General features: G+C 46.0%; 1 protein-coding gene across 1 annotated transcript; it reads left to right on the forward strand.

Moving 5' to 3' along the window:
• Nucleotides 1-6,428: 6,428 nt before the first annotated feature.
• Nucleotides 6,429-15,494, forward strand: LOC138789668 (chymotrypsinogen 2-like). Its single transcript, XM_069968426.1, has 7 exons — nucleotides 6,429-6,511; nucleotides 6,913-7,016; nucleotides 9,021-9,100; nucleotides 11,076-11,154; nucleotides 12,752-12,932; nucleotides 14,576-14,709; nucleotides 15,291-15,494. Exons 1-7 carry the CDS (start codon nucleotides 6,460-6,462, stop codon nucleotides 15,450-15,452), a joined length of 792 nt encoding a protein of 263 aa, XP_069824527.1. The 5' UTR covers nucleotides 6,429-6,459; the 3' UTR covers nucleotides 15,453-15,494.
• Nucleotides 15,495-17,955: the final 2,461 nt, after the last annotated feature.

Below are 17,955 nucleotides of genomic sequence, written 5' to 3' on the forward strand. Positions count from 1 at the left end.
GAATGCTCCACAGAAGGGGCCTGTACCCCATAGATAGCTCGGACTTCCGTCCTAGACTTGGTAGCCCCCGCGTCCTCCCCCCAAGGGTGTCCCCCCTTCTTTCACCCCCGGCTGCATTACCCTCTCTCAGGTCCTGTCACTGCCCACTCCTTAGGGTCCCTTCTCAGCTTCACAACGGTCCAATGGGCCTGGGCTGGGTCTCCCGGTCCGCTCTTCTACGCTTCCCTACCACCCCCTGTACAGGTTCTTGGACGGAGTTCTCTTAGACCCCGCCCTCCCTAGTCCTCGGGAGGTTGTTGCCTCCCATCTCCCTCCCAACTCTATCTCCCCCCCTATTCTTACGCTCTTTACCCTCTTACATTCTTTCCTCCCTCCCGTCCCTCCCTTCCCCTCCCCGTCTCACCCCACTACCTACAGCCTAGGTTTGCTCCTCACTGAGCCATGTCGACAGTGCTCTGTCTCTCGATTAACGCGCAGGGATTAAACATCCCGGAGAAACGCTCCTCACTGATGCGTCTCCTATGGGCAAAACGAGCCTCAGTAGTCCTCATTCAGGAGACTCACTTCCGTAGGGACCATGTGCAGAGACTAACAGATCACCACTTCCCGGACGCATATCATAGCTGTTCCCCTGACTCCAAAACGAAAGGGGTGTCGATACTGGTCGCACGCTCGGCCCCTTGGGAGTTTGTTGACCAGAGGTCGGATTCGGAGGGACGGTACTTGTTTGTTAAGGGTAAATTGGCTGGGGCTTTATGTACATTTGGCACGGCGTACTTCCCCAATGTCGGCCAAGTTGCTTTCCTGGAACGATGCCTCTCGGAGGTGGAGGATTTCGTGGAGGGCATGTCCATCTTCGGAGGCGATCTCAACATGGCTCTTGACCCCCTTCTTGACTCCTCCTCTGGCCATTCGTCTCTCTCCTTCTCTTCTCTGCGACGGGCGAAACATCTTCTACATTCCCACCAGCTAATGGACGCCTGGCGGCTATCTCACCCACGGGACAAGGACTACACTTTCTTCTCCCATCCCCACAATGTGTACTCGCGCATAGATTACATCTTTGTTTCACATGCCCACTTAGACCGGGTATCTGCGGCTGTGATCAACCCCATCACTTTCTCGGACCATGCCGCGGTCTCTCTTTCTCTACTTTTCTCTCCCCCCCAACCAAGGTCATGGCGCTGGCGTCTGAACGATACCCTGCTGAGGGACCCCGGGGTCCAAGCGGAGGCCCGAGCGGACCTATCTACCTACTTCTCCTCCAACGTTTCACCTGACTCCTCTCCATTGATAGTGTGGGAAGCACACAAGTGTTTCATTAGAGGTACCTTCATCAAGTTAGCCTCTCGCCTTAAGAAGGCAAGGGCAGCCAAAATAAGGTCACTGGTTACGCAGATTGCGGATCTTGAAAAACAACATAAGAGGTCCCTCGCCCTGGACACGGGAGCAGAGTTTGCGATCCTGCGCGGCTAATTGCGAGATCTGACCTTTGCCAACGCCAAGGCCTCCCTGGCGCGGTGTCGCCGCCATTACTTCGAATTCGGAAATAAGCCGGGCAAGACGCTCGCTCGGGCTCTGCGTCAACAAAGGGCACGCTCCTTCATTCCCCACATTTCCCCCCCTTCTGGCCGAAGCGAACCCTCTCCTCTCAGATAGCAGATTCTTTCCGGGACTATTATGTGTCCCTCTACGGCCTGCCCTCGGCCCCGGCGGCCCCGACCCCCCATCCTTCCAATCTACCATAGCCTCTTACTTGACCGACTCGGGCCTCCCGGCTCTGTCTGACGGGGACGCGGCGTCCCTCGAAACACCCATTACGGCTGAGGAATGGGATTGGGCGCTCAAGACGTCCCCCTCGGGCAAAGCTCCAGGCCCTGACGGACTTACACTGCCTTACTATAAAACCTTCGGCCCCCTACTACGAGACCACTTCTTATCGGCATTTAACTCTGTGTCCACCGGCTCTTCTCTCCCCATGGACACCCTCCGCGCTCACATTTCCGTTATTCCCAAGGAAGGTAAAGACCCCTCTCATTGTCAAAACTATCGACCCATATCCCTCCTGAACCTGGACCTTAAATTTTTCTCTAAAATCCTTGCCGCCCGTCTCACGCCTCTACTACAAAATATCATCCACCCCGACCAGGTGGGGTTCATGCCCATGCGGGAAGCCCGCGATAACACCACAAGAGCCATAAACATAATTCACAGGATCCGCTCCACAGGCCACCCCGCCATGCTCCTCTCAACGGACGCAGAGAAGGCCTTTGACAGGGTGGGCTGGCCCTTTCTCTTCGCCACCCTCAGACATATTGGCCTTGGCCCCAATATGCTGGAGTGGATTGGCTCCTTATACTCCCATTCCTCGGCCCAAGTGTCGGTCAACGGACTTCTCTCCGCCCCATTTCCCATTTCCAACGGAACACGGCAGGGTTGCCCTCTCTCCCCTCTCATCTTTATCCTGACCTTGGAGCCCTTCCTCAGACAAGTGAGACGCAACCCGGATATAGTTGGGGTCCGAGTGGGGCCGGTGGAACACAGAGTTGTGGCATACGCGGACGATCTTCTTTTTTTCCTCTCTCAACCCTCTATCTCGCTTCCTAACCTTCTGTCGGAACTCTCCCAGTACCAGACACTCTCTAATTATAAAATCAATTTGCAAAAATCTGAGGCGCTCAATATCTCTCTTTCGGGAACAGTGGCTTCTTCCTTGGAGGCGTCCTTCCCTTTCCGCTGGTCCCGCACGTCCCTCAAATACCTTGGGGTGCAGCTCACACCCGTCGTCTCCAACTTGTATAAAGCGAACTTCCCGCCTATGTTGCAAGTGATCGAGAGGGACCTCCTCCGGTGGCACAGGGGCACCTTCTCATGGTTTGGCCGTTGCGCCATCTTCAAAATGAACGTTCTGCCACGCCTCCTGTATATCTTCCAGGCCCTACCAATAGCGGTGCCGATGTCATTTTTCCGGCGCCTGTCGTCCCTTCTCACCAAATTTATCTGGGCACATAAACAGCCCCGACTGGCGAAGGTTGTCCTTTACCGCCCCAAATCTAGAGGAGGCCTCGTTCTCCCTAACCTTCATCAGTACTACGTGGCAGCCCACCTGACCAGAGTTCTGGACTGGCACCACCACGCCACCACAAAGCTGTGGGTGGGCCTGGAAGAAGCGTTGGCGTCAGTGCCCCTGCTGGCCGCACCCTGGCTACCGGACTCGGCCCGCCATATGAGCTCTCACCCCACCATTGCCCCGACACTGCAGATCTGTCACAAACACCTCTCTGCTGGCTTCCTGGCCCCGCATCCTTCCCCCTTGTTCCCGATCCTGGGCAACCCGTCCTTTTCCCCTGGCATTGAGGACCCTGGCTTCCGTGCCTGGTTCCGGGCTGGGCACTTTCGAGCTCGCTCCTTTCTCAGAGGTGGGACCTGGCCTGCCCTGTCAGACCTCAATTTGCTGACAGACCCCGCCCCTTTGGGGTTCTGGAGATCCCTCCAGCTCCACCACTTCCTACGCACCCTTCCCCTGCCATCATGTTTCGCCCGTTCGCCTACTCAATTTGAATCGCTCTGCTTAGGTCCCGGCCCTCTACGACACTCTCTCTCCACAATCTATGCCATGTTGGGCTCCCCTCCGGATCAGCCACCTCCACCTTTTCTGGCGGCCTGGGAAGAAGATCTACGTACCTCCTTCTCAGTAGCCCAAACGGACAGAGTGTTCACATGCACACACTCCTCCTCGATCTCCACCCGCATCCAAGAGGCAGGCTACAAGCTCTTATCGAGATGGTATCGGGTACCTACCCGTCTTCACCAGATCTTCCCGGAGGTGTCCCCGCTGTGCTGGAGGAATTGCGGGGAAGAAGGCTCCCTGCTCCATACGTTCTGGAGCTGCCCTAAGCTGGTGCCCTTCTGGCGAGAGGTGTGGCGCATCGCTTCCACCTTCACTGACCTCCCGCTCCCCTTCTCCCCTGCTCTTTTCCTTCTGCACGTGTCCGACATCCCTCTCAGGAGCTATCGTTCCTCGGTTCTCCGGCATCTGGTCAATGCGGCCCGTGCCTGTATCCCGGCCCTGTGGCGACAGCCAGACCCCCCGAGCCTTGCTATGTGGTTCCGGAAAGTGGAAGAGATCAAACGAATGGAGGACCTTACCGCTCAGCTCCAGGACCGTAACTCCCGGTTCTACCGGACTTGGTTCTACTGGGACCAATACATTGACTCCCCTGAATATAAGGCTCTGTTGGCTCAGTGAGGAGCTACCGGTCCCCTAATCCTCTCCCGTTTGTCCCTCCCTCCCTGGCTAGCCCCCCCCCCCCCTCCATTTCCCCCCCCCCCATTCTCTCTCTCCCCCCATTTCTCCCTGTCTCTCCTCTGCTACCCTCTGGTACAACCCTGGTTGAGCGCTGGCCCGTCCCCCCTCTCATGGTATATGTGTACAGAACTAGTCTAATATGTAGGGATTGGGACCCACCAACGCGGGTTTAATGTTTTTCTTCTTTCTTTTTTGTGCGGCTGCTCCCGCAGTCTAGTGTAAGTGACACGGCCCCAACGCCCTGCGAGACGCCAAGGGCCCTGGCTCACTGGTTTGTTTGTTAGTATGGCCTCTGTTTGGCTCTGTATTGTACTGTTTTGTTGTATCCATAAAATGAGAAAATTGGAATAAAATTTAGAATTTAAAAAAAAAAAGATAAATATCACAACACTGTAAAGTTGTAAACCGTTAGTCTGTGAGAGAAAGGAAAATTTTTTTTTTTTTTAATGAAATAATCTAATACATGTCACATAAAACATTGTATATTCATTGACAGTGGTGACCACATCCTGTATATGAAGCCTTGTGAAAATATTCAACTTAGTCTTGTTTTGCTGCTATACAACCTGGAATTAAAATACATTTTAAGTTAGATTTCATGTAACGGACCTGATAAAATAGTCTAAATTATCACTGCGGAACAAAAAAAACTACTTTTTAATAAAAATATATAATAAAAACTGAAAAGCTAAGACGACCCATATGTTCACATGAGATTTTTTTTCTATCCGTTTTATTTTGTGTTTTTGCGTCTGTCTTAACAATGATTGCTGTTGGTACATTATCATCAGGCCCTTTTGGGTATGGTTTTTTTTTAAGGGCCATTGAATTTAGTAATAAAGACGGTGAAAATAAAAAATGTGTGTCAACAACTAAAAATAACATAATCATTAATTTGATGTCCATGCAAACAATGTGTATTATTTTATATACTATGGGGGACATTTACTATTAGGTCTAAAACATACAGTATTCCTCTGTTTTTTACCTAGCCGAATAGGACTAATTTAACAAATTATTCATAAATTTGTGAATATTTGCAAAAATTGTGCAAGCAAATTCACCTAGTACTGTTAAGACATAGGCATTGGCAACTTTTAAAAAATTCACAAATGATAAATTAGGTGCAAATCCCGGATTATGGGAATATTTGGATGAACACTCAGAGCAGGCAGATCAAAAAAAAGTTGCATATGAAAATTATTTGCACGTCAAATACTTGGTCATAAAGAGAACGTAGATGGGCAAAAATGGGCAAAAAATTCAATTATTCCCCTAAAAATAGGCCTTGATAAAAATAAACCCTTGACAAATCTCCTCTGTGTATGTGTATTGCGCGGCTGTCATTCTATTGACTTGAATGCATTCCATTGACTTAAAAAAAAAAAAAAAAAATGGATGCCTTTCTCATTTTTTTTTTACATAATGAGGCTTTACAATTTAGTTGGTTATCTGTACTTTTCACTGAATAGTCAGAAGAGAGAAGGCTTTATTGCTAAGTGTATGGCAAGGCAGGTGATATTTTAGAGTATTCACTGGAGAGACAGAAAGCTGCAGCACTCATACGCCTTCAGCATGGAAAGTTTATTCAGCCAGCCAACAGATGGTTACACGTGTAACCATCTGTTGGCTAGCTAAATAAACTTTCCATGCTGGAGGTGTGAGAGTGCTGCGTCCTTCTGTCTCTCCAGTGAATACTCATTTGGACATATCTTGGCTCGTGCTAATGCCTATAGCACCTTCAATCAGCGGGATCGAGTCAGTGGTGTCCAGGATAACAGTAGGGTGAGCAATATCCAGTGGTGCGGGGGCTTATACTCCTTCTGTACGGTTTTCTAGGTGATATTTTACAGTGTGATTTTTTTCTTTTTTCTTCATGTTTTAATTTTTTTGAAGGGACTAATCATTTATATTTTAATAGCATTACAATGTTTATCTTGAGTACTGGCCATATTCTTTTTGCTTCAATTGATGCTGATTCATGTCTTCTCCAGCAGTGCTGTAATCATCCAAGGTTCCTTGATAACCACATGCTATTTTCCCTGAGCAATTTGCGCCCATCTGATAACGGTCCATGTTTTCATTGGACAACAATGTGAATAAAAGCATACCTCCTAAATCTAAGGATCTCATTCAGCTCATATTCAAGAATGGCTTTACTTTGTTTCATCTCATTTATTGCCCTCTTGGGCACAACCTATGGTAAGCAAATTATTAGGGCATAGGAACTCTTTTTATTATTGTCTCTGTATTCTTCCTTTGGGATTTATTTGCTGAATTGGGAATAATTGGAAGCAATTTATTTCTCTATGTGTAGTGTGAAAGGCATAGTAATGCTGCAGGTAGGTACCTCCTGTCTAACCAGTCAGGTTTGTAGTTGATCTTGCATACAATTTTTACAATACACTATACAGGGGTCAATCATAACAAATGACATGATTTTGAGTAGGTGTTATAATGCAACCTGGTGTATACATAAGGAAGAGAATGTAGCAAAGATGTGGGTAGAAGGACACAAGCTACAGTAATCTACATGTTAGGATAAGTTGTTTTTATAGCACAACTATGGCTTGTCACCATGCAACATTTTACCTTTTTTTTAGGTTGTGGAAGGCCAGCCATCCAGCCAGTTCTTACTGGATATTCTAGAATTGTGAATGGAGAGGAAGCTATTTCAGGATCCTGGCCATGGCAGGTCTCCCTACAGGTAATTTAATTATACATCATTTTAGTATTCATCTTTTTGTGGTATTGGCCAAAATATTTACTGTATTGGGCCAGTGTGCCTTATTTATCATCTGCGCAAATATAAAAAAAAATTACATCAGCTGGCATAAGGCTACAGCTGCTTCAGACCAGGTGAATACATTTCACTTATTTATTAGACAAAAATGATGTGCATAATTTTATAAAGCTGTGCACATTTTTTTCAGGAAGTAAATTATGCTGGATTTATAAAGTCCTTTATGCTATTTTTGAGCAGTTTGTGCCAGCTGCGCCTTTTTTCATTTTTTTTTTACGCTCAGAGGAGGGGTAGTTTCTGATAAACTTTGTTAGTGAGTTTTATCATGGGCAATTTTTCAGTTTTTGCACAAAAATTGCACAGCAGTACTCCACTCCTACCATAGTGTAGTTTTTAACCAATTTGTTTTAGCCAAAATCTGTGCAAAAAATTGTGCAAGATTTATCAAGACTGTAAAATTTTGTACAAACTATAAAAAGCACCAGCTGCTAAAAAAAATTGCACAGATGATACATCTTCCCCTAAATGTCCCCAAAGTTGTAGGAAGTTGCAGTTGGAGAAAGTTGTATTTTTTTTGTATAATTTGCATCTTATGGTGTTTTGATGGCATTTTCCCTTGGAAATCTCTATGAGGCTTTAAAGGACAAGTGCCATGAAAAACTTTTTCCCAGTAAGGAAGCACATTACAAAGTTATATAACTCTGTAATGTGCTTCAATCACCTATCTGCCTCCCTTCCCTGTCTTTTCCCCCCTCCACCCCCCACCAGGAAGTGTCCTAACTCACACAGACCTAATGACTGTCGTCACCATCACCAATCTCTTCTCTCAGCTCCTTCTCCTGTTACACCAGACTCCCCCCTCCCCTGCCTTGTCAGGTGACTCAGCTTGCTCAGCTCCCATTGGCTGAACAACTGCAAGCCATCGGAGCTGAGCAAGCTGAGTCACCTGACAAGGAGGGGGAGGCTGGTGTAACAGGACCTAGAGCAGCCCTCCTGCTGATGACTCATCCTCACAAGAAGGAGCAGCCTGGTGACGGTGACGACAGTAATAAGGTCTGTGTGAGTTCGGACACTTCCTGGTGGGGGGTGGAGGGGGGAAAAGACAGGGAAGGGAGGCAGATAGGTGATTGAAGCATATATCACAGTTATATAACTTTGTAATGTGCTTCAATTACTGGGAAAAAGTTTTTCATGGCACTTGTCCTTTAAGACTGGGTCCACACACTGTAAAATGAACATAAAAAGCAGCAATGAAATATTAAAATCTAAAAATCTAAAGTGTTAGTCAGTGCATACATTGTATGAATTTGATATGATGTTTATATTAATGGCCATTCTTCCATAGATTTTAATGGACCACTCGGGGAGGATTTATGAAGACCGGCGTTTAAGTATGCCGGTCTTATATTAGGCCCCACCCCCTTGTCCCCGACAGGATTCACTAAGAGGTGCACGCCTCTTAGTAAACCCGGCCGGCCGAGCACCCGAACCAGGTGCTTCCAGCAGGTGTAGATTTGGATCATGATTTACGCCTGCGAGCAGGCGTAAATCATGCTAAATGAGGTGCAGGAGGAGGCCACGCCTCCTCCCCGCCTTGTCACGCCCCCCCATAAGGCGAGCGGGGTGTACAGGAGGCGTATGCCAGGGAGAAGGGGCAAATCTGCACCTTCTCTCTGGTGTACACTTTGGGCAGACCCTTCGTAAATGTCCCTCATTGACTACTGCTTTTTATACATATTTCACTGTTGTTTGTTTTTTGTGGGTTTCCATTTTACAGTGTGTAAACCCAGCCTACCACTTGGAGTCTTATTACACGGGCCAATGGGGGCCCAAAGAATACTGTAAATGATCGCTGTAGTTAATTTTTCAATATACCATAAAATTAAGTCAGAGTGAATGATGTATCCTCAAATTTTCAGATTCACCATTTCACCATTCATCATGTTAATTCATTGAGTTTCTTTACAGGACAGTACTGGATTTCACTTCTGTGGCGGCTCCCTTATCAGTGATGAATGGGTTATAACTGCTGCTCACTGTGGTGTAAGGTTGGTGTTTCCCTAATATTTTATTAAGAAACAGCATATGCAAGTGTTATGGAAAAGTTCAGTGAGTTCAGATCACAATGTCTCTAGATTCCCTTATTAATAATTCCAGGTATCAATAATTAAAACAGCTTTGAAAACTATCAACCCGAATATTACATTGTCACTTTTTTTTAGTGTTCTCCAACCAAAATTGCAAGTAACGTCTGTAACAGCTGCTAGACCTCTGTGATGTCTATTGTAATCCCTTTTGAGAACAAATGAATGGAAAACATTGGGTGGACTGAGCAAGGGTCCTACCAGATTTCACTGCATGTGCTGCCACCTTTACAGTTTGGATGGAAAACTAAAGGCCCTATTTTAGTAAACGATCATCGGCCTTACTTGGACGATTACCATCCATTCATGACGATAAACATTTAGTGTAATAGGATTTTTAGTGCTGCTGTGCATTGCTCGGCACAATATGAGCTGCGGCAGCAGAACCCCACTGACTTCAATTGGCCGGCCAAACGATCTAAGGATCATCCGGGCAGCCCCTCCCACTGCACCCAGCGTCCCCTACCACTGCTCCCTGCTTACTGTCTGTGCATGTAATAGCACAGGCAGCAAGTGGAAACAAGGGGGAAGCAAACGCTAAGTGGGCTGACAGGCTGGTGCTCACTTCCCCTGGAACATCGGATCATGTAATGCAGCACTAATTTCAGCTTTGAAATGCCTAGCATGGAGCAAAGAATTTCAAATACATTATAGAAATAGGCTGGAATCACATCCGCCCTGATGCATGAAAAATGCATCAAAAATTGCCACAAAAACTGCATGTGTGACTCTAGCCTAACAAAATGCTATACAAAACTTTTTGAGGTGGAAAAAGGAATTAGGCCTCCCCAACTGTGGAACAATTTTTTATGAGTTCCACTAGATTAAAATGCATGGCTTTACTGTAAGTGTGAACCCTTGAAAAAGGGTCAGGAAAACCCTACTGCTATCCCCGCTATAAAAGGGAACTGGTATCCAGATTTATCGGAACCCTGGGGTTCCATGCAAGCTATTAAATACACTACATGCCCATTTTGGCTGGTATACTATCATCTATTTTTTGGTAACTGTTCATCGGCATTTATTAAAGGGAACCAATCACTTAAAAAACGCATGTAAAGCTATGGGAATGTGCTGTAGCAGCACCCAGCACACTTCCCAAACATGCTTTTATACCTCCCGTCCCTGCAATGTACAAGCCAAAAACGTACTTTATAAACTCGGCGCTCTGTATGTAAATTACCCCCAAGTAGTCCTCTGGGCGGGGAGCTGCGAGCAAGTAGTCACGGTCCCTGGGCGTTCTGCAGTGCTAATCACGCCCCCTCTGGGCGTGATTAGCCTGCATAATTGTGGCAGCGTCATCGGAGGCGCGCTGTCTCTAACGTTAGCACGCCTACGTTTTTGCTGTGCCGCTCATGCGCAGTACAGCGGGTCCGGTCTGCGCCGTACTGCGCAGGTGCAAAATAGCCTCAAACTCATTGCCGGATCTCATTGCCACAATTATGCAGGCTAATCACGCCCCTCTGGGCGTGATTAGCACTGCAGAACGCCCAGGGACCGTGACTACTTGCCCGCAGCTCCCCGCCCAGAGGACTACTTGGGGGTAATTTACATACAGAGCGCCGAGTTTATAAAGTACGTTTTTGGCTTGTACATTGCAGGGACGGGGGGTATAAAATCATGTTTGGGAATGTGCTGGGTGCTGCTACAGCACATTCCCATAGCTTTACATGCGTTTTTTAAGTGATTGGTTCTCTTTAATGGTGTCTTCAAAATGTAGTGACTAGTCTCTTAAAATATCAGGAAATTGTGAAAATTTGTACCATCTTGCACAACATTGACAGAATGTTAAGAAAACGTTATTATCTAACTATTTTCTATGGAGAATCAAACAAATCAAGTGTATAGTCTGAGCTGCATTTGTGCCTTTGTTTTTTAGAACTTCACACAAGGTTGTTTTAGGTGAATTTGACCAGCGGTCATCTGCTGAAAGTATTCAAGTTAAATCCATTGCCAAGGTATGTTCCCATCATATTATAACTATAGGAAATTAGAAATTAAGCCAGTGCTTCTCAAACTGTGAGGCGGGCCTCACCAGTGAGGCGACCCCTAGTTGTTAGTGAGGCCCTGCTGGGGAGCCAGTTTTCACAAAGTAACTATGATCTACACAGTTCTTTTGCTGTTTGCAAAAATCTAAATTTTAGCAGCATTATTAATTTATTTTGTACTTGCTTTATTAGTATATAGAGCTTGGGAGACAGGTGTAAGCTAGCCCTAGCATTATTTTCAGCTTTAAAATGGACTTTCACCACAGATAATAAGGCCCAGGCACCCTCTTGGTCAGTCTGGTGAGACTCAGGTATTGCCTTGGCCTGTTTGGTGAGGCTCCAGTAGAAAAAGTTTGAGAAGCACTGAATTAAGCAATAATGTCAACTTCCACCTTTAGGCCATGTTCACGCATTGTATGTTTTGTGTAAATCACAGCCGTTGTTGCAATTTGTTGAATTACGGCCTGGAGCGTATACTATGTGTATACACTTCGGCCGTAATTCCATTTGGCCGCACAGAAAACTGGCATTTCAGTTTTCTGCGGCCGATATTCATTGAATAGCGGCCTCACAGACATGTCAGTTCACACAATGGAGTGTGTGGCTCCCGCCGCATGCTCCATTGTGTGCAGCGGGGAATTCGAATGCGAGTGCACACAGGTGCGCCCGCTTCTGAATTCATCAGAAATGAAGATCATTCGGACGGTATTCTGGAGAAAAAATTTTTTTTCAAATCAACTGGTATTAGAAAGTTATACAGATTTGTAAATTACTGCTATTAAAAAATCCCAAGTCTTTTAGTACTTATCAGCTGCTGTGTGTCCTGCAGTTAGTGTTGTATTCTTTCCAGTCTGACACAGTGCTTTCTGCTGCTACCGCTATCTGTGACAGGAACTGTCCAGAACAGGAGAGGTTTTTCTATAGGGGTTTACTACTGCTGTGGACAGTGCCTGACATGGACAGAGGTGGCAGCAGAGAGCACCGTGTCAGACTGGAAAGATTATACCCCTTCCTGCAGGACATACAGCAGCTTATACGTACTGGAAGGCTGGGGATTTTTTTAATAGAAATAATTTACAAATCTGTATAACTTTCTGACACCAGTTAAATTAAAAAATGTTTTCCTTTGGAGTACCCCTTTAATGAGTTTAAAGGATTTTTGGTTTATTCAATTTTCTTTATAAGAATATGGGGGCAGCCATATTGCCATAATGCTCTCTTCTCTGGAAACAGCAGTTCTAAAGATGTGCTTTACAGAAGTCACATAGACATATAGACTTTGTGGGCATGCTGAACAATATCTGCAGAGTTAACTGAGAAGTAGTGGGGGAACACTGCTTCATTACAAATCTTGTCTATGGTAAATTCTTTCTACCATTCTACTAACATGATAGGGAACTAGATGTAAGACCAACTGGGCACAGGGACTGTGGGTGATTACAATTGTGTGCGGCACTGCGCATACATGTTTCCATTCTATGAAGGTAAACAGGTATTGATGGTATAAATTGATGATTATAAAAGGAACCGGATAAATCTGAATTTGTTTGAATTTGTTTGAATAAAGGTCTTTCGGCACCCAAAGTACAGCTCTTTTACTATAAAAAATGACATTACACTCATCAAACTGGCTTCCCCCGTTACTTCACAAGCAGAAGTGTCTCCTGTTTGTGTGGCAGAGGCTACTGACAACTTTGAAGGTGGCACTCGGTGTGTCACCACAGGATGGGGACTGACAGACTCCTCAGGTATGAGCATATATTGGATAAATTGTGCTACTGGATAAAGAATATTAACTGTACCATTTAGGCCCTATTGAACCCACAGTATATGATGTGGCATGATAGCAAATGCAGGATAACTTCCATTGTTATTTATACTCCAATCTGTGCATAACACCATGTATTCATTTAAGTAGATCAGCAATAACAAAAAAACACTGGCAAGTTAAGTGAATAATATTGACTATGTCATGACGGGGTATTTCTGTTACTTACTAGAGATAAGCGAATACAATTCGATCAAGATGGTATTCGATCGAATATTGCGGTATTCGAAAGATTCGAATTCAATCGAGTAGTGTGACGAATACACGGGAAACATTTAAATGCCATGCCATCGCACTTGGCGCTTTTTTAATCCAATCACCATGCAGGGAGTCCATGAGGGACCCTGGGAGTACGCACGCAGCGCCAAAACGGCGTCTACCCTCCGGATGGCTGAACCACATGACCTAAAAATATTTAATAATTGACTTCCGCCTCTCGACCGCAGATGCGCTTTCAACCTAGCCAGGGAGAGATCTTCGAGCAGGGAGAGATAGGTTTTAGAAGTGTTTTGGTTAGGCAGGATTACTACTGAAACCAAAAGTCCTTTTCAGGGCTAAGATCAAGCGAAAAAGTCATCTCTGAATCCAAAGCACTTCTCAGTGATAAGACATAGATGATATAACAGCAGCAGCAGTTTCAGCAGGTGTATTCATTCCAGTACCCTGTGTGTACAAGTGACTTATTGTGTCCCTGGTTTAGCCCACTAAGGGCAGGTAAACGTTATACATATTGTGCCAGTTGCCCAGTAAAAGGCACAAGATACCTTATTGTGCCAGTTGCCCAGTAAAAGGCAAGTGATACCTATTGTGTCAGTTGCCCAGTAAAAGGCACGTGAAACCTATAGTGCCAGTTGCCCAATAAAAGGCAAGTGATACCTATTGTGCTAGTTGACCAGTAAAAGGCTCGTGATACCAATAGTGCCAGTTGCCTAATCCCTGCTCTGCTGCGGCCTAGCGTTTAGCGCGAGTAACGCGACGCTCTACAGACGCACATTGGAATCATGTATTTAATGCTGCACATGAAATACGAAGGAAATGTGTGAACATTGCCGTAAACATTCATAAAGCGTTCGCAAATATTTTTCCTTCGCAACTGCGGACAGTGACATTATACTGTGATTTTGGGGTGTTGGGGGCACCCAGGCATGCTCCCCCTGATGTCAGTGTCATTCCGGAGGTGTTTGCATCATTTAGGGAGGTTTCATGGGGGACTTGGTGACCTCCAAGTGGTCGAATTTGGATTTCAAAGTGCCGAGCATTTTTTCCCCATAGACTATAATGGGATCGAATATTTGTTCGAATAGTCGAATATCGGTGCCTATTCGATTCGAATTCTCGAAAATCGAATATTTCACTACTCGTTCATCTCTATTACTTACTATTAGGGATAGTGAAGTGCTTCGCTAACAATGTAAATTCTCTTATGCCTACTTACTATCATTTTGAAGGTTTAGCACAACTGCAGTGGAGTAAATGTGCAGTATAGAATTATTCACTGAAAGTCTTTCAATAAAGCTGTATCACAAATAAGGTACAATTATGTATTTTTACATCTCATTTCAGCGAGCCAAACCCCTGCAAGGCTGCAACAGGTAGCACTGCCTCTTCTCACTAATGCTGAATGCAAGAACTATTGGGGGAGCAAGATCTATGATGTCATGATCTGTGCTGGGGCTGATGGAGCATCCTCCTGCATGGTAAAAAAAATTAAAACATTGTAATGATTTTTGTCATCCATTGAAGTTATTGCTCATGACCTACAGCATTGGTGCCTAAATAGTATATTGTGACCTACCATTAGACTTCAAAGCGATGTTAGAGGTATAATAGTATGATAATATATATAAAAAATAAATGCATGGCGGTGGAGCAATAAGTATAGAAGTACCTAGCTGTGTATGTTATCAATGTTATGAGGGTATCATTGCATTTGAAAAAAGGTTAAACAAGATTGCAGTAGCGTTTTCCTGGCACCACTGATTGACATCGTCGACAACATCACTGATAATATCTTTGCCAACATCATCTACGACATTACTGATGACATCGACAACATCACTGATGACATTACTGATTACATCAACATCACTGATGACATCATCAACATTATCGACGACATTACTGATGACATTAACGACATTACTGATGACATCATTGACGACATTACTAATTACATCAACATCACTGATGACATCATCAACATCATAAACAACATTACTAATAATATAATCAACATCATCAGTGATGTACTAACTGTACTGTACTTTTTGAATTTCAGGGCGACTCTGGTGGACCCCTTGTATGCCAGAAGAATGGAAGCTGGACTTTGGTTGGAATAGTGTCCTGGGGAAGCAGCACCTGCTCTCCATCATCTCCTGGGGTGTATGCTCGCGTCACTGAACTCAGAGACTTTATTGACCAAACAGTTGCTGCCAACTAAAGAAGAGTTATGATAGTACTGTCCATTCTATAAGAGAATGTTTCACGTTGAATAAATATATCAACTGCAGTCAACATTCATTTATTTTCTTGTTATTTATATTAAAAAAAATCAGGCAGGGGCAAAAGTTTCCTTAGGGTACACAATTGCCTTTGTCAGGTAGGGGGTCTGGGATGACAAAGACGAGTGCAGCCCTAGAACTGAAACCCTCCCCAGCTGGCCCTACCTACTTGCCAAAAAAGCCCTAAGCAGCTGCGGACAACTGGACGGCGTTCCCTAACCTGATGCAAGTGAAATACACAAAACAGAGACAAGACGTACAAACAGGCAAAAGGGGAGGTCAGAGGTCAGAGTCGGTAACAACTGGTCAATAACAGTACAGAATCGTGATCCAAAGAATAGTCGGGGTCCAAGCCAAATGGTCAGGTAAACAAAAGCAAAGTCAGAGTAACGCTAGGTCAAGAAACACTAGGATAACCAGGTTCTATCGCAGGCAAGGAATGACACCTCAGGGCTGATACTTATGGAGCCTGGAGTCTCAGCCCCAGATGTGATTGGGGCCTAGGCTCCAGGTCCTGCCCAGATACAGACAGCTAACTGGTGAGTCACCTGTCAGTCAACAATCAGTGAACATACCCAACACCTATGCTGATTAGAGATGAGCGAACTTGCCGGATTTCTGGTTCGTATAAACCAGAAATCTCAGCGTCTGATTCCCGCTGTCTGCTCGCTCCATGCAGCGGGTGGATACAGTGTAAGGAACGCCTAGAAAACTGGGATACAGCCAATGCCAATGACCCCCACCACACACACACACACTGCCTGACCCCCACCACACACACACACACACACTGCCTGACCCCCAACACACACACACTGCCTGACCCCCAACACACACACACACACACACACACACACTGCCTGACCCCCAACACACACACATCTTTTGCATTAAAGGGGTACTCCAGGCTGGGGGCCCTCCAAGGAATCAGCAGGCCAAGTGTCTATTCCCCTCCCCCCTGTGGCCTCCCCCATGTCTCCTCTCTGGCCTCCCCTTTCTCCCCTCCGCCCTCCTCCCCACCGGCCTCCTCCTTCTCCCCACCGGCATCCCCCTTCTCCCCTTCGGCATCCCCCTTCTCCCCTTCGGCATCCTACCTTTCCCCACAGGCCTCCACATCCCGGGCGCCGCGGCCTCCTCACCTTGGGTAGCAGCGGCAGCCACACGCACAGCCCACCCGACGTAGTGCCCGGACGTCCTTGTCCAATCAAATCAGCGGAGGGAGGGAGCGTGGAACCGCTGCGGCCGGCCGTGCTGCACGCATCCAATCAATGTGTAAGCAACGGCCGGCTGCAGAGGCTCCACGCTCCCTCCCTGCGCTGATTTGATTGGACAAGGATGTTCGGGCGCTACGTCTGGTGGGAGGTGTGTGAGGCGGAGGGGCAGCCGCGGCCACCTGCGAGCCAGATGCAGCCATCAAAAGAGACGCATCTGGCTCGCAAGATGCCGGGGAAAAAAAGATTCGGGGCGGCAGACATTTAATCCGGGGCTGGGCCGCACTTACAGTAAAATTACCATTGAGGTGGGGGCCGCAAACTAGTGTCCCGAGGGCCACAGTTGGCCCGCGGGCCGTGAGTTTGAGACCCCCGCAGTAGGGAAACTGATGCATGCTGTGCTCAAAATATTGTTTTTTAATGAGTAATAAGCCAGAAGGCCTGACTTTGATTCCGGCACTATACTATAGATTCTTTGCACATCACTAGTAGCTCAGACTAATCGAGTACTGTTTATCACAGAAGAGACCCATCTGGGGTATCAAGACTCATTTTCAGGCATTGCTTTAAGAGGGAAAAAAAAAGTTGTGTAGTTCGCCAATTAAAAAATTATTTTATAGTTGTTCTGTATATTTAGAAAAATATAAATACACACCAAGTTTTTTCCATCTGTGGCATGAACAGAGTACAACCATATCCAAAGAGTTTAAAAGAGATCTATTAAGCTGTCTTATAGTAAGAGTCTCTTTATTGCCCATTGCAAATAATCACATCTCAGTTTTCATTTTTTCCAGAGCCGTAGTTATAAGATGTACGGGGCTCTCCCGGCTGATCACCGACAGATGATTTTGGTTGAGATAGAGGTCAGCATGATGGAAAATCACTGCCTGGCCCCTTTGTACTGGAGGAGATAAGTCACGGTCAAAGCTCTCTGGCTTACACCTCCCTACTGATTTGAGTAAAAATGGTCCAGATCCAACAAGACCCTGTCCTGCAACAAAGCACTTGCCGATCTCGATTTTGCCTCCACAACTAATCAGTGGTCACAGTGATGACCTGCGAAAGCTTCTGGTTGGCTGAGCAAAGGAACAGGGAACTATCAGAATGATGGTGAAAGGGATCAGGGGCTGGTGAATAAATATATTTGTATTGTTCTTATGTGGCATGTGCGCATTGAAAGGAGGTACTCCAGCAAAAGTGCCCAAAATCTGTAATTTACTTCCAGTCTTCC

Source organism: Dendropsophus ebraccatus, chromosome 4 (assembly GCF_027789765.1).
Source record: "Dendropsophus ebraccatus isolate aDenEbr1 chromosome 4, aDenEbr1.pat, whole genome shotgun sequence".
Lineage (NCBI taxonomy): Eukaryota > Metazoa > Chordata > Amphibia > Anura > Hylidae > Dendropsophus > Dendropsophus ebraccatus.

Coding starts and splice junctions, on each gene's coding strand:
- LOC138789668 (XM_069968426.1), top strand. CDS start 6,460: ATGGCTTTACTTTGTTTCATCTCATTTATTGCCCTCTTGGGCACAACC. Junction 11,155..12,751: donor AAGTTAAATCCATTGCCAAG/GTATGTTCCCAT, acceptor GTTTGAATAAAG/GTCTTTCGGCACCCAAAGTA. Junction 14,710..15,290: donor ATGGAGCATCCTCCTGCATG/GTAAAAAAAATT, acceptor TTTGAATTTCAG/GGCGACTCTGGTGGACCCCT.